The sequence below is a fragment of the Denticeps clupeoides genome, chromosome 4 (genome assembly GCF_900700375.1).
Source record: "Denticeps clupeoides chromosome 4, fDenClu1.1, whole genome shotgun sequence".
NCBI classification, from domain to species: Eukaryota; Metazoa; Chordata; class Actinopteri; order Clupeiformes; family Denticipitidae; genus Denticeps; species Denticeps clupeoides.
In genome coordinates this window covers 30,425,835-30,453,034 of record NC_041710.1, presented here as the reverse complement: position 1 = coordinate 30,453,034, position 27,200 = coordinate 30,425,835, and the positions used below count along the sequence as shown (strand labels likewise).

At 43.1% G+C, this 27,200-nt stretch overlaps 1 protein-coding gene and 1 non-coding gene across 3 annotated transcripts in view; both read right to left on the bottom strand.

Moving 5' to 3' along the window:
• ephb1 (EPH receptor B1) overlaps window positions 1-27,200 on the bottom strand; it is a 161,924-nt gene that overhangs the window by 43,540 nt on the left and 91,184 nt on the right. For both annotated transcript variants that reach the window (XM_028975172.1, XM_028975173.1), the window contains exons 4-5: window positions 19,513-19,668; window positions 9,639-9,977 (exon numbers count right to left, since the gene is read on the bottom strand). In XM_028975172.1, coding sequence (XP_028831005.1) covers window positions 9,639-9,977; window positions 19,513-19,668 — 495 coding nt within the window. The remainder of the gene's footprint in view (window positions 1-9,638; window positions 9,978-19,512; window positions 19,669-27,200) is intronic.
• trnap-agg (transfer RNA proline (anticodon AGG)) lies at window positions 17,756-17,827 on the bottom strand. The gene has a single exon. It is a non-coding gene; the product is annotated as a tRNA-Pro (tRNA).

The following is a 27,200-nucleotide window of genomic DNA, read 5'->3' as shown; positions in this document are numbered from 1 at the left end:
CCACCCACAGCATAGTGCCGTGTGCATTTAAAGTAGAACTACCAGTATATAAGACTGTTGATGCAGAAATAAACTTGCTCTTAACTATGCATGTTTGAACGTACAGTACAGCCCAAAAGTTTGGACACACCTTATCTTCATGACCATTTACATTGGTAGATTCTCACTGAAGGCATCAAAACTATGAATGAACACATGTGGAGTTATGTACTTAACAAAAAAATGGAGACCTGGCCTCCACAGTCACCAGACCTGAACCCAATCCAGATGGTTTGGGGTGAAGCTGGACCGCAGAGTGAAGGCAAAGGGGCCAACAAGTGCTAAACTCCTCTGGGAACTCCTTCAAGACTGTTGGAAAAGCATTTCAGGTGACGACCTCTTGAAGCTCATCGAGAGAATGCCAAGAGTGTGTAAAGCAGCAATCAGAGCAAAGAAACTAGAATATAAAACATATTTTCAGTTATTTCACCTTTTTTTGTTAAGTACATAATTCCACATGTGTTCATTCATAGTTGTGATGCCTTCAGTGAGAATCTACCAACGTAAATGTCATGAAAATAAAGAAAACACGTTGAATGAGAAGGTGTGTCCAAACTTTTCACCTGTACTGTACGTACAGTCATTGTCTGTATTCTGCGTTCTTTGCATTGGTTTTTGTGCACATACTCAAAAATGAACGAAACGTATACAGATATGGATGCAATATCTGCGTAATTTTATAGGGCCAGTGCTGCGACATCTGCACTCAACAGATGACAATTTTAAGATACAGGTATTCATAGACACTGACCCCTGGTGGTAAGGAGTTCACACTACAGATTATGACGCACAGTACAAAAGCAAATATATCAGCTAAAACGTTAACGTATGGATACGCATAATTAGCTCACAGCAAGTATATTTCTGGCTTTACACAGTGAGCACGGACTAAACGCCGCCAGTTTTTTGCTCTTTGTAGCAAATCAAAGCATCCACACAGGTGTACAAGGCCTTAACTCTTGTAAATGATAAATGCTCTGATAAATGCTCTAAATGTAAAAAAAAAAAATTTAGAAAATGTATCACGATGCATCGATATCGAGGCATTGATAATTGGATTGATAACCAACAACTTAACACTTACAGTTACTTACTTTTTACAAGTATAAACACAAGCATTATAAAAATCCAGAAAACATTTTACCACCCACAGACTGATAAATCATTTCCACGTTCCCTCATCTTACATTAACAGCCTTCGATTGGTAAGAAACATGCTCCTTGACTTGGCTGGTTGCCATGGTGTCTATTAAAACACACTAAAACCATTCTTCTTGACAGGCTGTGAAACACCAGTGTTGATGCAGTCGGATCAACGCAGGTGGGTCTTAGTCACGCACTCTGTACAAACGACATGATTTACACTTATTTGACAAGGACAGGAGGTGGGGAAAAAGCCAGGAACACTATTAAGCACTAAAAGCCTGTGAGTGAGGTTTGTTTTCATGGTCCAGGGCAGTTTTGAGGTGGAACGACTGTGCATTTGTCATCAGAGTCTTGCTGGGGGGGGGCGTACTTGGTTACTATTGACATTATTACCACTGTTTTTGCAGCAGTTTGCATGGTGCAATCAGTGAATAAGCTCTGAACTCTACCTCTTGTCCTGGATGTCATCTTGAATTTCCAACCAAATTTAAAGCTGAATAATAACAGAACTGAAAAAAGCCCTGGTAATACAGATAATTACAAAATACAGAATAATTAAAGTATTTTTGAATGATTGTATTTATAATGTTTGGCTGAATTTGAAGGGCTGAATGTTCCTATATGGAATCATAACTGCTGTAATAACAATTTAAGGAAATGCATAGCACATTTCACTACATAATCATACATGCATTATTAATTAAACGTTTTTTTTTTTTCAATTCAAGTCTCAAAATTCTAAATTAGTTCCATACACAGTGCCTTGTGTGTCCACACTTTATTATCTGACTGGTGGAACTTCATGAAAACTGTGCTGATGTTTTAAAGGCCAACATCATCATCCTAGAACACCCTTCAGCCAATCACAAAGGAAGTTTGAATGTAACTGTGGTTTCAAAGTAACTTTTATACATGATCTTCTGGCTGAGAACTTTCTAAAATGACAAACTGCCTTTATCACAAATTAAGTTTATTTTCAAGAGTTTGCCACAACCCTTACAGACAATGGCTTTCAGACGGCCAATCAATCACGCACAAGCACACCAACATAAGCAGACATGCACAGCCTCACACATAGGTAGTGCTGTGCAAAAACTCTCATGGGCACACAAACACAATCACACAATGGCTGACCTCAATTTTTGCCCTTTTACACACACACACACACCGCGGCATCAGTCTGGTTGGGACAAGTATCCCAGCAGCGGCGGCGGCATTGCAGGGCGAAAGGCTGCGAGAAGACGGATGGCCGGCGTCTGCTGGCACGGCGCTGATACCTTGTACGCCACCGGTTAGAAACAGCTGCCAGATCACCTGAGTGGGAGTCAGGGAGCGGCTTTTTTACTGCAGGGTGTGGGTTTAGTGGTGAAGGCCTCAGAATTATCACTGCAGTGGACAACACCCTTACATTTGTCTGCGCCTCAGGAAGCCTTGCTTTTGAACCACAGTCCAACAAAAGCGAGAGAATTACAAAGAGATTCTTGTGCATGGCAGCGTCCTCCTCCTCAGCAGTCTCAACACTCATGGATACAAAGCATTAAAAAATATTATTATATATGAGTATTTTTGTCACTTAACTATTCATGCTTGTTAATTCTTTTTTTTTTAAAAGAGCTGACTTAGTGAAATGACACACCCTTGAGGTTTTAAGAGGCATGTCTAATCATTCACAATTGTTCAATAAAATTTGGCAAATGAGCTGTAAAAATAGTTATGGGATATGATGTTTGATATACTGTTTGCGTAGATGGAATACCAGATTTTCTCCTATTTGTTTCTTAAGGGTTGATCGCTATTGCATGTGAAGAGGGATGCCAGAGTTGTAGAAATCAAGGAATGTGCTAGAAATGCTATTCTAGTGACAGGGGACAAGTTTCAACATTTAAGAGAAGTCATATCTAAAAAACTATACTGTTAGTTCAAGACTACAACAATACGTCTGACATGAAATGACTTCTGAGCTCTTTATTGTATATTTGCTCCCTTATGAGCATTGCACTGGGGATCATGGGAAATAAACAAGTGTGCACAGTTCTAAACAGCAGCAGTTCTGGGGTAGTGACAGGACCAAAGTCACATTCTCTACATGTATTCCCCAAAGAAAAGGCTTACGCTTGGGTAAGGCTGGATGAATGTGTTATGCCTATCCATTTTTTTTATTATCTCTAATTTCTCCTTCTATTTACATGCATTTTAATAATGAATAATGAAAATGAATTAATTAATTAATGATAGCAACAAACAGAAATACAGTTGAACAGTGAATTAGAATGATTTCATTATGTAAATAGACATTCACTTTAAAACAATTCTACATCAGTTACCTTTTTGTGTTATTCTTCTGTATTTATGTAAAGCCTTGCTGGTGAATAAAATGTTATGGTAAGGAATAAATGGACTTTATTTGATGGCTGGAAATCCTTTATAGATCATTTATAGAAGTTATAGATTTGGATTAGATTGATGCTAACATTATCATACTAAAAGGTTGATCACTTTTTTACTATAAACAGCTACATTGATGCAATTGATGAATTTAACAATGAATGTGAGAACCAACAGTTTCGTGTGCCATCTCATACTGTTAGAATCATATTTGTTTCTGAATGAGAAATACTACATTTAAGAAGAATGATTAGACACACTTAACTGTTGGAAATCCTGAAGTACCCTTTGGAGACCTGCATAAACTGGAATCCTAAAATGATCATTAAAAATAAATAAATCCACAAATAAGACTTAATATTCACTAAGGGAATTATGAGAAAGAGGTTGTAAATACTTGCTGGTGAGCGCATCGTCAATCTTAACACTGTCCACAATGGGACGGGACGTGAATGAACTCACAAATCATGCCATCGATCAGTCCCTTCTCTACAGACAGGTTCTGGGATCTAAGAGAGTTTAATGGCCCCGCTGGTGAACCGAACTCAATCGTCTCCCCGGGTCTCGCTCCGTCTCTGGCTGTGTGATCGGCAGCTCTAGTCATTTTGTCCATATCGCAGTTCATCACAATGTCTACAAAAAAGCCTTCACTGATGTTCTACTATTGAGTTTGCCACATGCAGGGTTTTGATATTCAGCATTAACTATGTTATGCAGGTGTATTAGTTCCATATATCTCGTTTTGCACACTTTACAATGTGGATGCTGCTCGCTGATGATAAAGATTCCCCGCCGAATAAAGTAGTCCAGCTCCTTCTGCCGCTTTGCTCCCCGTAATTGTGATTTCTTGCACCGTATCTCAGCGGAGCGCCACTGCAACTCCGTCTTTAAATAAGACCATGGGCACACCCACAGCTTGAGAACAGTTTAGCAAAGTGACACAATGCAAACAAACAGCTCTCTCCGGGGCGTATAATAATAGTGTTCGTGACTCCAGACACTCCCGCCTCACCACTCTGGGTGTTCGCATTCGGAGGAGTCTATAAAAGGCATTATTTTGCATCGCACGTATTCTTCCGCGGGATACCTCGCTATAACAATGCACTATAACAGACAACAGCATGTATGCTAGAGGAGGGGGGGGGGGTTATGCCTTGTATTTATGAAGCCACTCACTATAAAGTGCAGAATTTATCAAAGAGCCTTGTTTGGAAGAAGAAGAAGAAAAAAAAAACACTGGCACAGCCGACAGGCGAGAAAAGCTCGTAGCTCCGCTCGTGGTTGATTCGGAAGAGGTAACGCTGTCTGCATGAAGCACAATCTTGCTGGTTTAAAGGTCAGCGATTACGCCTACATAATTCATCTGCCAGCGTGCTCGGCATCAAGCGACAGAGCGGCACGCGCACCCTCGGAAAATGCCAAACACTTTGAGGTGCACTGCGCCGTTCCGCGACGTCCTGAGCGCCCAGCGCAAACAGCCCAAGGACCTGCTGAACATTTCCTGATCGCCATTTGCCCTTTTAACTAAACAGAACACACACACACCTCAAGTAAAGTTTTCTTTTCTTCATTAGCATAACACTCCTTGTCACACTTGATCTATTACATGCGTCATGCGCCAGAGCACTGAATTGAAATCTGAGGTCAAATTTAGGCCGTGGAATGTTGCATCTATAGATTCGCCTTTTCTCAGCTCACCAAACTGGTCCAACATGTTGCAGGAGTGTGTACCCTCCTCAGGAAACGGAGCTGGAACTACTACAATGTCTGCCAATGACTGGTGTTTTTGTTGTTATGTTTAATCCACTTAGAACTGTAACTTATTTTAACTTTACAACCTTGAGACCGAGACTGTCCTCGACATGTACTGTCAGAGTCTGCAGAGTATGAAATAACATAAAAACCAGATCATCTCCCAATCACTACTCATCTGAGCCTCTTTCCCACACTTGTCTCTTTAACAGATTTAAATACGCATTAATTAATTCGTTCATTTGTAGATTATTTGATTATTTTGAGATAAAGGTTCCTTTTCCCTTCCTTTACCGGATTCATGAGCGTTTTACACCCCCTGGCCCTTACAAGGAACCCTGTCAAATATAAGAACGGTGCAATTACCTGTCCACAAAGGGCTGAGCTTTCGCAGAGGAGATTAAAAGCAGGCACCTCATTACCAGGCTAACTGCTAACAATGGACGCCAGCGACGCCTCCGTATGTCTATCTGTCAAGTGCCGCCATTTAGCCAGTCAAACGGGGACAGTAGAGGCCATTAGCCCACCCTGATAATCAAAAGCTATTTACTCCTCTCCCTCCCTCCATCCCTGCCTTCCCTTCAATGTCACTGCTTTAAGGGGGTGTGAGATGGGGAGGGGGAAGGAGAAAGGAAGAAGGACATAAAACAACTTGCCTTTCTGCCTCGGCACTGAGACACGGAGTGCATGCAAAGCTGTTTTCTGAGACATTTGTGGTGAAAACACTCAGCGTAATTTGAAGGTAATAAGGTGGAAATTACAGTGCGGCTGTTGTGAAGCACACTGCTAAGATGGCACCGCGTACCTGAGGCCGCCTGTAATTGATTGTGAATTTGGGCTCTAACGAGATCAATGTCTGCCGGATGGAGGAGATGTGAATGCCGAGGACAAGTGTTCCTGGGCAAGGTCCTAATGTGATGGTTCAATCAAGCAGGTCCAACAACTGACAGGAGAACATCAGAGCCTTGTTTGCCCTTTACACCTTAAATGAGCAGTTCTGCCACTTTCTGTGAGTGAAATATTACTTTTTTCCTCAACTGCTGTTAGTTCCATCTGGGGAAAGCATGAAAAAATATGACTTTCAATCAGATGCAATAATTATAAGCCAGGACAAGCATTTATAAGTAACCCTGTGGGTGGTAGTAACCTAGTGAGTAACACACTCGCATATGAACCAGAACCAGGTTCAAACCCCACTTACTACCATTGTGTCCCTGAGCATGACACTTAACCCTGAGTGTCTCCAGGGGGGGACTGTCCCTGTCACTACTGGTTGTAAGTCGCACTGGATAAGGGCGTCTGATAAGTACTGTTTTTGCCTGGTACAATAAACAGGCACGTTGAAGGCGAAATGATACAGTGGAAAAGTTGGACCGCTTGGACTGCTGACTATAGACAACACCATATGCTGAGCATCTGCCCTGGTGGTGCTCTGCCAAAACCACACTGCAGCCATGTTGGACTTGGGTGATTGCTGGGTTTGGTAACATGTGACTGTTCTCACAGCTAAAATCGCTGGCACGGCTGAGGGAAAAATGTCCCAGGGAGTTGTTTTTGGTCAATATGAATTTAATTGGACGACAAAACTGCACAAGGAATCAGGATGACAAACAACATACCTGCAGTCCATATAAATATATTTGATTTGTAAATGATACTGATCTGCTGTTGTACAAATTATCAAAAGCCCAAAATATTAATCAGCGGTCTGATGATCAAAATACCAGCCATTTCCTCATTTTTATAGTGGTGAGCGTCCCTGCCTGTCACGCAGGATACTGGGGTTTGATTCCCCAATGAGAGGGCAATGGGTGGGTCTTTGGTGGTGGCCTAGCAGTTAAGGAATCGGACCTGTAATCGGAAGGTTGTCGGTTCGAATCCCGAGCCGCCAAGGTGCCACTGAGCAAAGCACCATCCCCACACGCTTCTCCCTGGGTGCCTGTCAAGGGTGATGGGTTAAAAGCAGAGGACACATTTCGTTGTGTCACCGTGTGCTGTGCTTCACAATGACAATCACTTGATTTTCACTTTCGCCACAGATTATGGTGTGCAGTACTGCATTTTTGGGAGGTTGGTGGTGTGTTGGTATAATTTTATGCTTGCTGTCCTGTGGTCAGATACTGATGAAGTACTAAAACACAAACCCAACATCCTTTTATTTGCCCAAAAGTGTTATTTATCCAATAAACAAGTACATTAATAAAGGGACAATACATTTGATTTGAAGATACAGTTTTGTATTAAATGGTGGACTTAAGAGTCTTTGGAACACTGGAATGGAACATTAAAATTATACTTCTGAACAATGAAAAAAAAATTACTTTTAGCTTTTAATCCCTCATTCAATGTAGGTAGGTGCTTCAACGATTTATCAACTGACCGCAGATTAACCTCTTAGCCTTAATCCACTGCACAATTAATTCAGTTGTTACCAGATAATTTCTACATGCAAGTGTCGTATTATGATTTGTAAGGAGAGAAATGCACAATGAGAAGGGGAGGAAATCTCATAACTACTTATGTAGATGCCGTCCCTGCAGACATGATTAAAATTGCTTGTTTTGGTCGACGCCTAAAAGGGACGCTGCTTGATATGGTTCCACCGGCACTGGACGTATCGTGAGAAACCGTCATGTTCCCGCTGCACTCCAACTGAGCGAGCCATTTATGATCCCCCACCAACATTGCCATGACCCCCGTGGTTCCCCATATGCGAAAAGGAAACAGAAACATGAAATAGGTTTCATTTAAATTTTCCACTTGGTCAAAACATCTCAAAATGTCTCTTGATGGCAGCCCTAAGAAATGGCTTTCATTCATTTTTATGGCCTGTGTGGAAACACCACAGGTCTATCTCAATGTTAAAAAAAAAAACAAAAAAAAAGCAGAAACCTTGGGCTGAAAGAAAGGCAGACACTGTTTGCTAAAGCCTGATGTTTCCAACAACTCAAATCATTTTAAATTCCTTCCGAGGGCCAAAGTCAATCAACTTATACAAGACTTAACGGAGCCTATAAGGGCCTCCTAATCCTTAGGTAGCCCTATTGGGGTGCAGTGAAATGCCAGCATGTCTCAGTATGAGCCCATTCCTGAAACTGTTTCGAATAAAGGTTTAGCTGTAATCATGACCAAAAAAAACACCACAGCCCTGCCAAATGCAAGCTGGGTAAATGGATTTTAAAAATGCAGCCAGGTATGTCCTTTGTTCTGGAAATTTAATTATATTGGCCTGTTATTTTGTACCATTGTTAATTCCCGCTACAGACATCAGTGGGCTTTGGCATGGCCTGAGCTGATGATTTAATGATTTCTGAGACCCAACGACTCATTACTAAATAAATCACAGACTATGCAACCAGCTTTGAAGCTTATGAAATAAAAAAAATTAATAATAACTGTTTACTTTCTGGAGAAAAATATTTACTTTTTCTGAATTTTTCTGGCGTAAGCATTTCTGGAGCGCTCGCTTATGGAGCTGAACGATTTGCAAGGCAGCCATTTTTTGGGGGGCATCAAAGTGGTTGTGATGTGTAAATAAAAAGAAGTACAAAGGGAGCTAACACAGGGCAGAAGTTGCTCGGAGTTGCCCCCCATTCGTCAGGTCTTTTACAGCCTGGAACTGAGTAAAAAAAGAAATCCCAGGCACACTAAATTCTCCACCAGAACCCCCGCTTTGATATCTGAGAGTGCAAATAAGGGGGGGAGAAAGGGGGGAGAAAGACCTGCCATTTAATTTTAATTTTGTAACTTCTGTTGCTGTTCTTTTTATGTGGTATTTTTTATGGTGCATGGTGATGGTGAGCCTGACCATGCACAGCTAGTGCCACGGAGATAAAGGTGCCGCACTGGCCTCGGTGGGAAAAAGCCAAACATGCAGAAGATGCTGGCTCCGGCTTTCCATTTATTGCAACAGAAAAAAGGGCAGCGAGCGTGGCCTAATCACACTCCAAAGAAACTTTTGGAGTTCCAGCCGAAAAAAGGAAACGTATTGCAGAAATTATACATCCAATAATAGCGTTCCATTGTGCTGCTGGATATAAAGTTATAGCAGCAAATTAATGGTCCGTGGGCAAGAGGACTGGCAGTGTGTCTCCAAACGTTATTCATTTACATGTTAAATACCACATTTTCTCCCGACAGTGTTTCATCAGGTAAAACGCGAAGGGAGCCGCGGACGTATTACCAACATGCTTTTGATTTCAAATGATCTCATTTGCAAGGGCAAATTACTATTTGAACGAGCACTTTGTCAATGGCGCTGACTGGCAGTGGCATGAATTAACTAGGTGAGTGGGCTACCATGTCCTGGGTCTTACCGGCCTGGTTGGTGGTGATGTCGATGGACACGTGCTGGGCGGGGTACGGGCTTTTGTTGCTGACTCCGTTGACAGCCTGGATCTCGAAGGTGTACAGGGTGTGGGCCATCAAGTTGCTGATGAAGACGCGTGTCTCCGTCAGCCCCACCTGGCGCGGCACAAACTCCACGTTGTCGTCGCAGTGCGAGCAGTGCGTCTGCCGGTCGGCGCGGCACTTCTTGCACACAATGTTGTATAATACGTCGTCCCGACCACCCGTCTCTCGAGGAGGGTGCCACTCGAGGATGACCGAGGTCTCGTTCACGATGGAGATGACGTTACGTGGACCGGAGGGGACACCTGTAGACAAACGAAAACGGTCTAATTAAGAAAATGCATAGATACGTCCAATCATACAGACAATGAACGTACAAGGCAGGTATCTAGTGTCTCGTGGTCATTGCATTTGGAAGAGCTTACCAGAGAATATCTCTTTTTTACATTTTAACATTTCATTATTTACATCATTTTTAGCCAAGCATTTTCCTTATTATAATTAAAATGTATTGGTTTATTTCATATCCAGGATTTCAACTTTTTTTTTCTTGTATTGCTTTGCATTTATTGCATCGTATTTATTGCACCTTGTATGGATATTTGCATAAATAAAGTATTACTGAAATACTGATTGATTGTCGAAACATTTCATCTTTGAGGGAACATTTGTACCAAATTTGAAGGAAAAGATAAATGGAGATAGCGTGTTTTGTCAGGATTCTGACTCTGGGGGGGTTTCCGGCTCCGTGTGCCGGTCCTGAGTTTCATGGTGTCTATGTCACCATCCTGGTTGCCGACTGTCTACACCTGACGTTAAACGCAGCCTGTTGAATCTAGTTTGCATGTCATGGAAACCCCTGTCCTGTGAAAGTCATGCGTTTGCATCCTTCTCCTCTGCACCGTCCTGCCATTCCGAAATGTGCACATGACCGGGAGGGAAAGAGAGATGGACAATCACCCACAGTTCTGATGCCCTCTGAAGCGGTTCTGGTAAGCCAGGTGCCGGCCATTCAAGTGTGTGCTGGGTTCTAGTCACCCGCAGGTGACGTCTGGGGTGCTTAGGACTCTTAATACATTCATCTCTCACGCACCTGCATTAATGTCGTCTCCTATGCGGTCCTCATCCCTCCTTCACCCAAATGCAACAATGCATTTGACCACGGCTGCTATGATAAAAATCCATTCCATATAGACCTATATTTACCTCCTGATCGCAATACAGAGAACTTAGTGTTTGGTGTTAGCGTTGTTTAAGTCAGAAGTATCATTTTTGCTGAAACACATGATTGTTTTTCCACACATTTGCATCTGATGCAGTAGATTATGACACTGGCACGAAAACCCAAAGCCTGTTTGCATTGACACAATAGTGTGAATTTCACACTGCCGCGAACCCCGGCCAAACCGGCTGAGTAATAATCTATAATTACCATACAGAGTAGCTGCGTGGCTCACATGCCAGCGTGCTTTCTATAAGCGCTGAAAGCGCTTTCAGCACCACAGAGAAGCTAATAAAAACAACTCTGCGCTGATCAGAGTTTATCCGAGCCTTCCTTTTCCTCCTGAACATGCCCACGGCCCGGTCCTTTCTTTTTCCTAGTCGAGATAAAGAAACAACTTCCTCAGGCATGCTGCACGTCCTGCAATATGGGCCCATGACCCCCGACCCTGATGAGTAGGTGTTCCGCCAGGGAAAGGAGGAGGCAGGAAAGCTCATTCCATTCGGCAGGGCCACAATTAATCATGGTGGAAACTCGTGTCCATGTGGGATTAGGCCGGAGCAGGGAGACAAAGTCGCAGGGCCCAGCGGGGCTGAAAGGGAACAGGAGCCTCACCTCCACCATGCAGACAGGAAACAGACGTCCGCTGTCTCTCTCGATCGTGCAAGGAGAGAGCGAGAGCGAGAGAGAGAGAGAGAGAGTGGACAGAACATGCACCAGGTGCTGAATAATACACCCAACGGATTGCTTTTCTTTCATTTCCCTCTCAGAATGCGGAGCGTTAAATTCGGAGTAATGCCTACCACCTGTGGAGCATTTTCTCACCACGCTGCACCGCTTTCGAGTCGAAAATGCTCCCCGCTAGTCAGCACACAATGCAGCGAATGAGAATTGGCTGCACAACTAACTGTCATTTCCAGTGTATATTTTGTTTTATTATTATCTGTCACCAAAAAGGAACTTTTGCAATTATAGATTCATTCCGGTGAAGTGTAGATATGCCGGTGTCTCTGTTTTTGTGTGTGTGGGTGTGTGACCGAAATAAAGAAGTGAAAAGGCGTGGGAGCCCATGAGAATGGAAACAGAGGGAAAAGAGCAACCGAGGGAGAGAAATAGGCCAAATGAGAGGAGGTGTAGCGGCACGGAGCAGAATTAGGCCACATCTCTGACACCCACAGCACCAGTCCTCTGAGGGGCCGTGCCAACTGGGAGCCTCTCCGGGGGCCGAATGCCCAAATTCCCACAGCACAAGAGCTGTTTTTTTATGTAATGAGGGCACTTCAGATCTGAAAGCACGGAAACTCAACTTCCTGCTCAATCCAGAAATGTGAAGTTTGCATCCCCCTACCAGATCCATCCAGACCACTGTGCTCCTTCATCTGATGTCACCAGTAAAGGCTGGTGGACTACGAACCCCCGTCCACCACTCCATCCACCACCAGAACAGTTATATTTACACCTTCTTCCCAAGCTCTTGTGTGAAGCTTTCTTCTTAATAGAAAAAAATAATTTTGACTCGTTGAGAAAGCTTTTATTCTTCAATAACAAGTTAGTTCAGGGTTGTCTAACAGGGAACAGACTGTCTGTTTCTTTTTACGCAGTAGATATCCATGACACCATTAGAAAGCAGTATTCTTCCATTAAAGAAGGGTGTAAAGTAAAGATGCATCTGCCTAATGAATGGCATTTAATGCATTCAGCAACAATGCATGTTGTGAGCAAATGTTTTTTAATTAGATTAAAGTAGGATCCTCAACCTCTTTGACCTAAAAACTGTGACCCATTTTACTGCATGTTACTTGTGTGTTCAAAATGCATATCAGACACTTTCCTGAAGCAAGTCTTAGGTCAGAGCCAATGACTATATTGGACATGCGTTCCGAAAAAGCTTCACCAAATTTTCACAATTTCAAGAATGAAACATTTCTAATTTAACACTAAATGACCGTCAGGTTTGCTATGCAGTAGGCTGCTGTCTTTTTCCGGAGTATTGAAGGTTTTCTTGAAAGGTGCTTCTGTACGTTACCTGTATGTGGGGACTGCGGTAAAAAAAAGGTCAATGGATCCAATGACAAAGTGCAAAGAAAGAAAAAGTCTGCGGATCCCTGGGGGTTTAAGGAGGCACTAGATGGACATACACGGCTGGTCAGACCCAATCACTTCAGATCGAATCACTGAGTAAAAGAGCTTCTGGAGATCTTGGTGCAGCATGACACGTTGCGTGACTAGTGTTAAACTTTAAATAAATGTTTCAGTTTCAGAGAGCATCAGAATATATCACCCTCATACTTTTATTCATGGAAAGTGGCAGCTAAAATGGTCCAAAATAGAGTTTATTGAAAACGGTATGCATTAGAGAGAAGTTGAGTGTAAGGGCTATTACATTAAATCGTAGAAAAAGAATAAGGCATGCAACAGAAAGCAATGCTTTTAAGACATTCAGTTCTTTCAGGAAGTGACTCTACTGCAGCTTATCTGCGCGCAGTGAAGATTGATCATATGGTGGGGTGGTAAGAAGCAGACAACCCTCCCTTCTCCTTACCATTGTGTCCCTGAACAGAACACGTAACCCCGAGCTGCACCAGGGGGACTGAACCCGTAACTACAGTCTTGGACGGAATCTGGACTTGTGAAACTTTTTACCATGGTGCTTCTCCCTCCCTAAACGAGAAGAAAAAAGCCTCGGGTGCACAAGGACTTGAGAAATCAGATGTGACTGCCACTTAACAAGTGATTTGCAGACTATTAAGGCTGCCCTTGGCTGTTTTAATTTGCAATAGGATTTAATTTGTCGAGTGCTTTACTTACTGCCTCTCCACTGGCATTCATTTAGCGGCACAAGTCAGGATTGATTTTGTTTACATGTTGCCAGCGTTAATTACCCAAAGACATCATCATCCGCACCATTTCGCTCAAAGCGAGCCTCGGAATCTCTTAACTATGCAGAAAGAAGCACAATAAAAGTCTCCAAGGCTGAGAGTGCATGTGCAGTTGAATCGGGACGCTGATTTTCATGACGTTTCTTGGAAAGCCTGTGGCCGACCGGTGGAGATAAAGCAGATGCGGGCAACGAATCCTGGATTGCAGACGTGTGCTAGTAACACTGGACACGTCATGTCAGGGCACATGCCATGCAGCAAATCCCACAGCGAAATATCACACTCTGCCGCACATATTTCCACAAGGTAAAACAGGCCACATGGGAAGTGCGCAATGCTAAAGATATGCATCACAGACAGGGGCAGCTTTATCAGCAGGGACCACCAGGAGCACCAATGCCAGCTTTAATATTATTTATTTTCTGATCTTGATCTTTGTGGATTCTCACACAGTTCAGTGATTTCTTGGACATTTGAAAAGAAAAGAAACGAACAAAAAAATGTTATGTACAGTTTGAACAATTCATAAAATGTCATGATTTCAATTCAGTTTATCATCATTGTTATAAAGTTGTGTTTAGGCTGTGTTGCCAGATTGGGTGGTTTTGGATTTTATGTTTCCAGTAAAACGAACAAACAAATAAACAACAATAAAATGCTTGTTGAAAATAAGTATTGAGGAACGGGGTTCTAGAAGCTCATCATAGCAGTTGAAAACAGCCTGTAATTTAGGCATGTTTTATGTGCAATTTTGGACTATTTGAAATAGTTGACATTTCAATGGTTGACAATGGATGTATCTGACAGCAATGGGGTGTTTCTGCACCTGAACGCTTTGCCATGTGACTACAGCACTTGTAAAATTAAATAGTGGAACAGCAGAGCATTGTGAGGAACCTATTAACAGAAAATTAACTGTGTCACATTAATGTCAAACAACGTGCGACAGTACGACTATGATGGTACTTCAGCAAAACAACAGCGAAAGCAGAGCCTTAAAATAGATCCCTACCATTGGTGGGATTGGTGGAAAAAGGTAAACTAATGTCTGTAAACCAACACCAACCGAACAAAATCATCTGTTTTGATTGTTGATTTGTTCGGCCAAAATTCATTATGTCACATTGTGTGAGTCTACTAAACTAGACACAGAGACAAATTCAGACACTGGGCCACCAAACCCTCATGTAGCAGCGACGCGATGCGTGTTAATACACACTGAGAAGATGAATGCTTGTGCTGCTTCACCAGGGTGGATGGTAGCAGTGAAATCGGCACTGTAAGTCACTGGAACGCATCAGTGCTCCCATCAGGGTCGGCCAATAGGGCTCCCGGCAGCACGGGGAGAGAGAGAGAGATGGAGTCAGCGGAGAGTGTCCGGGAGTGTGCAGAGTTGGGGAGTAGAGGGGGGTCAGAGGGGTTGAAAGGAGCTTAAGTGCAGTGAGCAATCACCGGGCTGCCAGGCGCTTCAGGCTGGAGGGATTAGGCCGGGCGAGGTAATTACACTGGCTTAGGAGTTTGTTTACCACTGCATTACAGAGGAAAACTGTCCTCGTAGGCCTCCGATGTGCAGGGTTTTTTCGGAGCTGTGGCACCAGTCACTTGAGCATACGGCCAGTTGCTCTTCTTTAAAATGCTGGTTACGCTGCTTGTGTTTGTTGAAAACCACAGGGCCGAAGCCAGCAATGCTAGTCAGCAGATCAATTTAACGATCTGAGTGGCATTTTGAGTGTATGGAGGGATCATGTTGGTGCCACACAGAGAGAGGAATTCATTATGGTTTCCCCTAGCAAGAGAAGCTGCCATGGGTTAAAACTAAACATGAATAAAACAACATCTGTTCTATGCACAAGTCAAGTCAATTCACAATTATTAGTAAAACGCATTTGAGAATGCTAATTGGTCACATGTTCAATGAGCCAAAAATGGGAGAAATTATATGAATGTAAATAAAATATGGCATGTAAATGTTTTTGTATAACAAATAAAATAAATACAATTCCTGATTCCAAGTTTTCAATGTTTTCATGCTAATTTAAAGGCCAACCCCTTACTTCTACCTTAACTGACAACTTTACAGACGGTGAAGAAAAATTACTATTGAAATGAGAGGCAGTGCTGTATTTTGGATGAGCTGTAAGGAGAATCATAGAGACGGAATAAGTCCACAGTTCAAGGACAGTGTCAGTATGGCAAAAGCCTATGGCCACAAGGTCAACTTGCTCTTGCCCTTTGGGTCAGTTGTCCTGTACGAACATTGTAGTTCAGTGGGACGGTGACTGAAATGTCAACAAATGGTTAAACAACTGTTTGCTTGTTTGTGGCTAAAGAAAACCTCCTCAGAAGAACAATCTGCACCACAAACTAATTTGATGAGGTACAAGTGACAAAACTCTACCAACTAAGACAACCGTCAAGCCAAACAAATACAAAAGGCCAGCTTGGGTTCTGGTGCAAGAAAGAATGTCACATCCTTCTTCACAGATCTATCGCCACTAAAGAGCTTCTAGTTACTCTCTGGCCCGTGTAGTACTGACAAAGGTATGGTGACAGGAATTATTCATGAGAACCGAGGGACGGAGACAGGAGGCAGCACCACTATAGTCCACACCGAGAGGCACGATTCCAGGATACTGTGCCGAGGGGTGTTGCGCCCCCTCGCTGGGAGATGTAGGGCCTTGGAAGGCCCCCGAGGTAGGGAGGGAATGGGGAAGTTGGGTGATGTTTGAAGTGGTGCTATGGATTGGTGGCTCTGGGTGGATCACTCTCGGCACCCCACTGACACAGGCGCCAAGCTCACCAATCCATCACCCTCCTAATCAGGCATACTTCTGTGCAAGTTTTGCTGTTCCTTCCGAAGCTTTGCCAAGCAGGGGGCTTACAATGTCTCAGAGTTAGCTTTGAACTTCCCCAAAATTTTTCAAAAATCCTTGGGAAAAAGAACACAGAACACAACCTCCTATCCTCCAATTAAGCTCATATATCATGAATAAATAAAAACATATCCTTAAGCCAAAAAACACCAAGAAGCAGTTAAGTGTGGAAAAGAGCCTTCTGTTAAAGTAGTGGGGCTGTAGACGATTTGTGTTATATGGTGGAAAATTTGTAAGAAAAATTTTGTAAATACGGCACCATCAAACAAACAACAGAAGACCACTAAGACTTGGAGATCAGACTGGATCCTGGAACAACTTAGGGTTAAATGTCTTGCTCAGGGACACAATGGTAGTAAGTGGGATTTGAACCTGGGTCTTCTGGTTCATAGGCAAGTGTGTTACCCACTAGGTTATGGGGCATTGTTGGCCTAGCGGTTAAGGAAGCGGCCCCGTAATCAAGAGGTTACCGGTTTGAAACCCGGACAAATTTCACTGTGTTCACCGTATGCTGTGCAATCACTTCACATTGCTTCCTGAAAGACATTACAATACTATTAAAACCTCTGGTTGTCGTTTTCTTTTCATTTAGACTACTTCTGTGCCGTGCGGGTGAAATAATCCGCACTGCCCAGGTCCCTACGGCAGATGGAAGAAACAGTTTACCCTACACGCTCCCTGTATCACCCGCCACCTCTTGCTCCTCCAAGTGCACATGGTGAATAACCCTAATGCCAGCATGTTCACTTCTGCACAAGGCAGGGTTTAGCTTGTACCTGTGCCGATAATAAAAAAATAAATAAAGTGAAGTGATTGTCACATGTGATACACAGCAGCACAGCACACGGTGCACACAGTGAAATTTGTCCTCTGCATTTAACCCATCACCCTGAGTGAGCAGTGGGCAGCCATGACCAGCGCCCGGGGAGCAGTGTGTGGGGACGGTGCTTTGCTCAGTGGCACCTCAGTGGTACCTTGGCGGATCGGGATTCGAACCGGCAACCTTCTGATTACGGGGCCGCTTCCTTAACCGCTAGGCCACCACTGCCCCCACAACAAACAGAGTTGCAGTGGTAACAGGTATTCAACACTGTTAGGACTTTTTTAGAGGGCTCGTCCGGGATTTGAACCCGGGACCTCTCGCACCCTAAGCGAGAATCATACCCCTAGACCAACGAGCCATGAAGTGCTCGAAGCGTCAACTGTTAATGCCCTACTCTGCGCCATGTTTAATGCACACCTCATTGTGGATTAGCACCTTCTTAGTCACCATGTTAGGTGTATGGTCATACAAAAATTCTGAAGAACATGCTGTTGCTTGAGAAGCCATCATAAATGAGATCACATAATATCTAGGGTTTCTTCTGCTTAAAAGGCTTCTGGTCTGACTTTACTGCTCACAAACAGATGGGCCAGATAGAAGCCAACTCTGTGGGCAATATTCTTTCAAACTGGCGCTAAGCATGGGGCTTGTGTAGTTATCTGTTTCTTGGAGAACAGAAAATAACCACCATTTCTATTGTTCATTGGTATGTACTCTGTAACTCAGAGATCGAAAATGGGAGGATGATTGATCAATGATTGATCGCTCTCCACACACTTCCTACCCACTCCTGCACAAACATGTACAAATATAATTGAGCATTGTGTTCTGGATTTATGTATTCATGCAAATCCTGGGGGGGAAATTGACGAATTGAGAAGGCTTAGCGCATATTGGTGTGGTTAGCACCAGTCTAAAACAGCATCCTGTGTTGTTATTTAAATAACGTTTCTGAAGGTTTGGGCTAGACCTTGCTTTGGGTTGATAATTCCCCATATCTTTCATAAATATCATAACTATTGACTCTTTTGCTTAAGGAAGATAAATGGAGCTCAAATCAGGCTCTCTGTGCCTTTGCTTGGGAGTCACCACCAAGTGGCAGTGAACCCAGAAATGGCAGTTTGCTCTCATTCATAAAAATTTGAGAGCTTCTGTGTCTATTTTCATGAATAAAACCAGGTTTTTTTTTCAGGGTGAGTGCTGTAGGTGTGGATCGTTTCCTAGTGACCTACATAGCGCGTTACGCTTCTACAGAGCCTCTGGAGATTCGGGCTCGAGCAGCGAGGAGTAACGCGGAGCTGCCGTGAGCAGGCCCGATGGAAGAGCTGTCGCCGTGCTGGTGAGCCATGTCAGTTCGGCACGACTTGAGATGATCAAGCAGGTGCACGTGCTTCGCTTGCATGCGCGTTGAGCACACCCCCAGTCAACGAGAGCCTCTCTGGGGAGAGGACTCCTAATATTCCATTCCTATGCATGATGTAGCTGTCAGTGATACGTTTTGTAAGTGGCAGCTTTCGCCTCAGAGTTTGAGGAGAGTCAAGGAATAAAAATGAAAATTCTGACCCATTTCTTTTTGAGGCGGTGATAAAACAGGGATGATTGATGCTGTCTAGTGTATGAAGGCATTAAAACAAATATTTTTTTAATGTTTAATTTGTTCTGAGGTTTCAATTACAATTAGTAGTTAGAGGGAGAGTCCCCCTGGAGACACTCAGGGTTAAGTGTCTTGCTCAGGGACACAATGGTAGTAAGTATTCATAGGTGTCATCCTCAAGGCTACAACCACCATGCATAGGGTACATGCCTTTGAATGTTGGAAGAAAACTAGAGAAGAATCCCAAGTAAAGTACAATTTTGTGTTATATTTGTTATATATTCCTTCTTCTAATCCTGCATGCTTCACGAGACTAAAAACTAATATTGTAAATGTGTCATCGGTGACCCTACTGTGTTCCTAAAAGCTGGTAGAGCCAGAAGATTGCACACCCCAGTGTCTTACTGGCAGCCACCTCACACACAGGAGGCGGGATGAAGGGCACTTACTGGTGCATGGCATGTCTGGCAGGTCACCGTCTGCGCGGTAGTAGCCGTTGCGGCACACGCAGATGGTGGCTGCCTCCGAGGTGGACCTGCTGTTGGGGGGGCACTGGAGACACAGGCCTTCGCCCTGGCTGGCTTTAAATGTTCCCGGAGGGCAGGCTGAGGAGAAAGAGTAAAGGGAGGGGGGGGGTAAGAGAATAAACAAAATGTCAGTAGGTGTTCAACCTTTCAGAGACGCGCCCCAAAGATCACCAAAAAAGGGCTCTATGACTGGGTCTCACATTGACTCCTTTAGTCCGTACGGTTTGCTGTGAGTAAAAGAGTGTAATGATGTAATGTTAGAGATAACTTCCCGCTTCATGGACTCTTAAGGTTATTCTTTAATGCAAATAGGGGCTGAGGGAGAGGACGCTGATAATTCTGGCTGGTATCACATGCAAGCAATAACCAAATCCATTCGAAAACAAGGGGAAAGGGGCGAGAGCTGGGGAGAGATAGAAGAGGAAAGACCCACCCCCCTTGTCTGTGAGACAGAAATTTATGATAAAAGCTTAAAAGTTGGAAAACGCTCTCACAGGCATCTTACGAGGCATCATTCAGCCGGAAAAGAAGTCAATAAATTCCGGAGACTGCTGCCAGCGTTCTGAAACTCCTGTAATCATTTCTCCCGGAAGACACTTCCGCTGTGTATGTTTAAATGAAATACCCATTGTGCCTTATGAGGAGAACAGCATGAAACATTCAACATAAAGCTGAACTTGGCATACATCAAACCGTTTATCCGAGAACCATGTGAAGCCCTTTGCAGCGGGGCTGCCGCAATGCCGTCCTGTCACTCTTAATGGGATTAGCTGGAGAAGCGGAGAGGAACACTGACAGGGCCCTCTGGAAGGGAGGGCGAGGCGGGGAACTGTGGTAGGTACACACTGCTTGCATCGATCCATCTACCTGGAGTTTCCCAAGCACAAACAGGACCAGATGCGCGGACCTCAACGAGGCAACGCGGCGGGCTGCAGGCCATGGGACCTTCAGGGAACTGACCCAAAACGGATCTTTTACGAGCCAAAACCAGCCGATGGCAACTTTACCACATCCCTATAAGTATTTCTAGGCAGGTTTCTGGGTGATGATGAACTTTAGCAATGCTTTTATAAAACATGTTTAAAAATGGAGAAGCTGAAAAGCACCGTACACCCTAGATATTTCATAAAGATTTACCAAATTACACTCATCAAACTCGCAAAACTGTCTGGTAAGTATATCACTGCCAGGGCAATCCTAAAATAAGAATTGAGTTCCTCTTCAGTGCCTATTCAGTGCCTATCCAAGTCCTGTTTCCTCACTTGCTCCTGTATTCTCTGCTTCATATACAACTTGTTTATGGTGCAATTATCTTGGGACCATGTCCACCAAATATGCAAAAAGATTATCAGTGTTTCTATTCAAGAATTCAGATTGGCGTAGTAGCGAGTCCTACATTCGCATTTCGGATTCCATACAAACATATCCCAAGAAGTCTCATATTTATCATCACAAATAAGAAAATAAGTGGAGAAAAACAGACTGTATTAGCCATGTATTTAATTGTCCTCACTGTCACCAAAAAATTCCCAGTGTCCCACTTCACGTCTTGTATTGCCAACGGTCAGCAATAATGGACATGGTGCATGGCTTGTAGGTTTGTACTACAACACTTTAATAAAGTATTTTTAAGGGACTTCTCTATTAAATGGTGTCACAGTAGATTAATTCATGGTAGAACACAGTAAAACACTTGTGGTTTGGATTTGACAAATTTTGGATTTGACAAGATTTTACAGTCACCGAGCTGTCAAATTCGCTGCAGTAATTAGCCTGCGACGTTGCTAATGTCCTTCAGGGGACCGACGTAAAGCTTTAATGTATGTATGTATGTATGGATGGATGGAGGGAGGAGTAGATGGGTGAATGGATGGATGGCTTGGCAGATGGTGGTGGAAGACGTGAAGATAAGCTCCAGAGGGACGTGAACAGAGAATAATTCTCTCCCATAATGAGGATGGACACACTGGCATCACTCTCTCTCTCATTTCTGCCGCCTCTCCGCAAGAACAACTGCAATCTGTCACCTGGAATGACGGAAGGGAGGATGAAACTTTTGTATCTTTATATCAACAGCCTTTTAAGATTTAATTAAAAATTTTATGCTTCATTAAAACGAAATGGAGACACAGAGTTTCAGAGGCCAGCATCTGCTTTATTACATGATAACGAAGGGATTTCCTTTTTTTTCTGATGATCTTTATAAGCCTTGCAGACTGTTCAACTGGCAAAAACCAACCGTGCTACAACCAGCAGCCCTCCAGCTCACGCAGAGCTGTAAGACACAGAGAGAAAGACAGGAGTCACAGAGAGAAAATGCACTACTTAACAAGCAAGACATTAGGGGCTGGAAGAAGGCCACAAAGCAAAATTCTTCCTCATCATCCTCCAGCTAGTGCCATGGCAACAAGGCTCCTTCACTCCAACTTCCAATGATGCCGCAAACGAGTGCATCCGAAAAAGAGCTGGTGGGGGGGGGGGTTTGGGGGTTCGCTGCCTATCCCTGTGGAGATGGGCTCTGGAGAACCTAGTGGGAAAATAAATGTAGATACCTAATGGTAATATTCAATAGGAATTAATGGGGCTGTGTCATTAACGTTGAAGAGAAGAGAGGCGAAGGAGAAGGTGAAAGAAGCTACTGACCAGGCCCAAGTGACAGCCTCTACCTCCACAGGCAACCACAACAGACATAAAAAATGTAAACACAAAGATGGGCGCCTGCTTACATGAAACAAGTCTCCACACTTCCACATACTGACATTAAAAACCGTCCCATGGTGGCATCCGTTCTCTCACCTCTGAGCATAAATGAAGTATAAATGCAATGAAGCCTTTTACAATGCCACCATTGTTCTGAATATGTGCCTGTATACAAATCTTCAGAGCCATTATGTTCTCTGATAATTAGAGCCTCCTGTTTGTATTGTCGTGGCCTGACTTCGGAGGGGTGCCCCAGCTCCACGATCCGGACCGGAGTTTCACATGTCGATCTCGTCATCCCATGATTCCTGATTGTTTGCAGCCTTGTTGTTGTTATAAATAGTCGCCTGTTGTCCCTGTCATGTCGCTGATTCGTACACAAGTGACAAGACTTTTGTCAGGGACTGTATATGATTAATCAGCGTTACAACACATCTAATTGTGAGATTACAGTAGTAGAAAGTTAGTTGTATTATTACAGAAATGCCTAAGGCTTTTGCAGGATGAATGAAATCTTGGTTTATTTGATGTAACATTGTAGGTTAATCAAGACCAACTTAAATAAGAGCAATGACAGTGGGATGACCACAAAATTATTGTTAAATACAATGATGAATGTGATTATGTTTTTGGGAGTTTTCACGTTAGGTAATTTAAAATGATACGAGGAGGTGCGGTGTCTGCATCAGAGGAGGCAGATTTGTATTTAAAACTGTGGTTCTGACAACAGTCATCACATAACAGATCTGGCACTCTTATCAAACAGGAGAGGAGATCAGCTTGGTGCTGAATCATATGGTTTAATTAAAAAAAAATCATCTTGATTACATTTGTTTCTGTTTGATGAACAGAAGAAACACATTAAAATATTTAATACTTTTAAGTAATAAACTTCAAGTCCGACCAATTATGTAAACCATTATGCCCATTATGATTGATTTATATAAACTTTGCAAAATCTAATTCGTTTCCCTTTCTTTTCCCTTCTCAAATCATTTTAATCTCAGCCCGTTTCAATAGTCACACATTCATATCTATTTTTAGGTAAGCCACAGTGCATCATGACATCCCTATCAAATAAAATTAATGAAGTGCATTAATAAAGTTTACAATTGTATAAGTGCAACAGCTACCTTTACTCTCAAAGTATTACTTTCCAGTTTATCAGACATCCAACACCAAACTTATATCTTAGACACAAAAGGCGTACGATATCCAGTTTTAAAAAGGTTCCATTTTCCAGAAGGTGAATCTGATGGTGGACAATGAGTAGCAGTGTGTGGCACATTTTGAAGTCTTTTAGAGCCTTTTGTATGCTGAGAGCTGGCGTTTTTTTTTGGCACAGCCAGTGCTCACTCGAACTCAACTCAAAGTATTTTTTAGTCTGCATGCCGCAGGCGAAGCTGCCAGGTGGGCACCGCTTTTAAAGCATCTAATATCCACACCCAGGCTTCTGCTGTCCCCACTGTCAGCCCCCTTTAAACACCTCTAAGCCTCGCAAATTCCAAAATGACATCCATTTAAATGGCACATCTGAAAAAAAAAAAAAAAAAAAAAAAAAAAAAAACAGACAACCAATCAGGCGCACGGACACACACAGCCGAGTGTGTGTTCAATGACGTGTGAACAAAGCGCTGCAAGCCCTCTCCAGTTCCTTCTCGGCTTGTGTTTGCGCGTCTGAGGATGTGGACCAAAGTGAGAGCGAGATGCTGAATCAGCGCTGTGGGCCTTTTCAGCCATCAGGCACGCCAGGCCCCGCCCAGAAATGTGCGTCCTGTCGGTGGCGCCGACCCCGTTAAATGGGATTCTGTCTCAACATTTTACGCCAATTGTCCTACTGTCTGTTCAACAGGATGGGAATTAATTCAATTTCCGCTGCTGCTCCTTCAAAGATGTCCGGGGTCAAACGTGGCAGAGGAGACGGAAACTGACAGCAACAGACATTCTGCACGAGTTCCGAACTTTTATAATCAAGCTTGCATATTATGAGCGTGACGCTGCCGCATTAAACTCATTAATTAATCTGGAGCTGCTTGGCTGAACAGCAATGAAAAAAAGAAAAGAAAAGGAATGCCAAATGGTAGAAAAACCTCAGAGGCTTCTTTTTTTTTTTAATCTCATGGCCATGGACTCTGTGTTTTCCACCTCAAAGCAACTGGCGTGCAGCCCAAGCAGCAAAAAAAAAAAAGAAAAAACATTAATATTTGGTTTGGAGGTACAGGGTGTTCCTGTTCCTCAAAAGAATAACATGAGGTGCATGAAAAAAAGAGAATAAAAGACATATCATTCATGCAGGGGTGTTGGGACAAAAGGATATTAAAAAAAAAAAAAAAATCATCAACAAACAATTACCCTCCCCTGAGCTCTGTTAGCTCCGGTCTGAACTGCCTGAAATGTTCAAAGAAAACAGAAATACATCCTTCATCGAATACAGCGGTTCTCTCTGGCCTCGTTTCCACTCTCCGGGCAAACAAGAAGCCAAGATTGCAACCATGACGGGGCCAAAAAACACTCTCTCACACACACACACACACACAACCACAGTGACTTATGCAGACCTCTTGTAATTTCCTCAAGGATGGCAATTTAATTAAGCCCCAGCACACACAAGCTGGATGTTGTAAGTCTTATCTAAAATCTCAGTCAGCCTCCAGCACAGGACCGGCATCACTGACAGAGACACTCCTGCTCAGAGACCCACGGATCCCAGATCACTATCTGACTACGCGGTTCAGGACACCAAGCAGCGAGGTTCAAGGACTCTTCTTCCCTTAGTTATTTTAGCAACGTTCAGCAGTGCCACATACGCTGCATTTGTGCGTACAGATAACGGCTAAATTAAAATTGATAGCAGTGAAGCCAAGTGTCAAGGTCTCTCTGGGACATGAAGTGCCAGACAAGGCCCCATGTGAGGAAAGTCACAGCTAGGAACAGAGAGAACAGAGGAAAAGCAATTTTTTTAGAGCAATTTTCACAAATTTTCAAGGTAATGATATTTATCACAGAGGCCACTATATAGTACACTGGCATTCATCTGCACACAAGAGAAGATGTGACAAATGGTTCATGACTTGATGTTGAATTAAATGGATTAAACACAGAATAATAGAATAGTACAAATATCCATTATGAACAGTTGTCGCGTCAAGTCTAAACTCATTCAGCATATCATTAAGCCCATACAACATAAAAGCCATCGAATCACTTTGACGAAAGCACCAAAAGTGAATGAACACATGCAGTACCAGGTTTGGTAGAGTAGCATTGGTTGAGGCAATGTTAATGTTCAAAACCAACATGTACTGCATTAATGGCTTTAAAAAATATGAAACTTTAAGCTTTTTCATTTTTTGCTCACTTCATAACCTTGTGTGTCTTATAGTGTATAGTGTAGTGTATTTAGAAATAAAGTAGCATTATGTTTCATAACCAAATATTTGGATAGAATGGTCCAGCTCGAAAGTTGATGGTTAATGGTCCATCTCGATCCGTAAAATAATAGCATGCAGCTGTTTAGGTATAGGTTCATTAGCAGGAAAAGACGCTGGGTTTAATGTTCCATGACCGCCCTTAGTTAAACACACCAGTCTAATCCACTGAACATGTGCATGGCTTTTTGTATACATGGTGCACTGAAAATTTCACTACCCGGCCATCTGGCTACCCAAGTCTCCTGGGTGTGCAATGCGGAGAGTACACAAATATTGATACCGCTGAGGATCTCTCCCAGCCTGCCTCAGCTCGCTTAAAGCCCTGCAAACAAACATGGGACCTCTTTAACAGAAATCTATTACACAAGGCTGAAATAAAAGGGACATACGGCATTTTTTATTTATTTGCCTACAACACTGCATCGTTCTTTGGTATGAAGCAACTTGGGTAGGAACGACCCTCCATTTCTCATGAAATGACAGGCGGGCTCTTGAAAATTCTTGACCCAAGAATTCAGCATACACCACCCCCTTCACACAACCTCGACACCGACTCCCATCCATCACTGGGAAATGATCCTTGCCAATCAATGCTGTCAACACACATCCAGAGGGCAAAGGGCATGGCAGGGTTTGACCCCGTGCCTCATTTGTTGTTCTGCCCTTTAGCATGAAGAGGAGCTTCCACCAGACAGTAAATGTGTGTATGTGTGCATAGACGGGCCATGGGGTGTGTGTTATTGGTCTTGCCAAGAGCATGCTGACAGTGATGGATGGCGATGACCTGATGGGAGTGCGAGCCTCCTTTAGCCACAGACAAGATGGAGGACGAAGCTGATGGAAGAAGCATTACATGTCCTCCACCAACAGGACTGCTGACTCACAAACGGCCATTAAGAGGATGTGTGTGTATTTAACTGCTGTCTACTCCATCTTGGCTCATCCATCAACTGTGACGACCCCAGTGTTGGACCAACCAGTCAGACTCAGAGGTGAAGAAGTGTTTAGAAACAATTGAAATTCCGTCCAATTGAGTTACGACTAATTCTCCCACACCACACTTCTACCAATTGGCAGGTTTAAGGTAACAACATCATAATGGCTACTATTTACTGAATTTCCTTTGCCAAAGAGATGAAAGACAATAGAACATTACAAAATGTTTTTAGAACGTATTGATGAATACAATACTGATTTAATAATAATTTATTAATGATAATAATTTTGTACAACAGCAGGAGTTGGGAGCTCATATTGGCTCACTGGTGAGATGGTTGCTGAAAACTTTTGGCACATGATCAACAGGTGTGGCACGTTATTTCAAAATGTGGGAGGTTAACATCAATTAACCTCAGTTAACATTAATTCATCTGTGCTGCATGTCTTTAGACTGCATGAACCCATGGAGGGGAAATGAAAATTCATGCCATTGTGCAGGCTTAGATGGCAAAAATGAAATGGATCCTGTGTGACAACAGA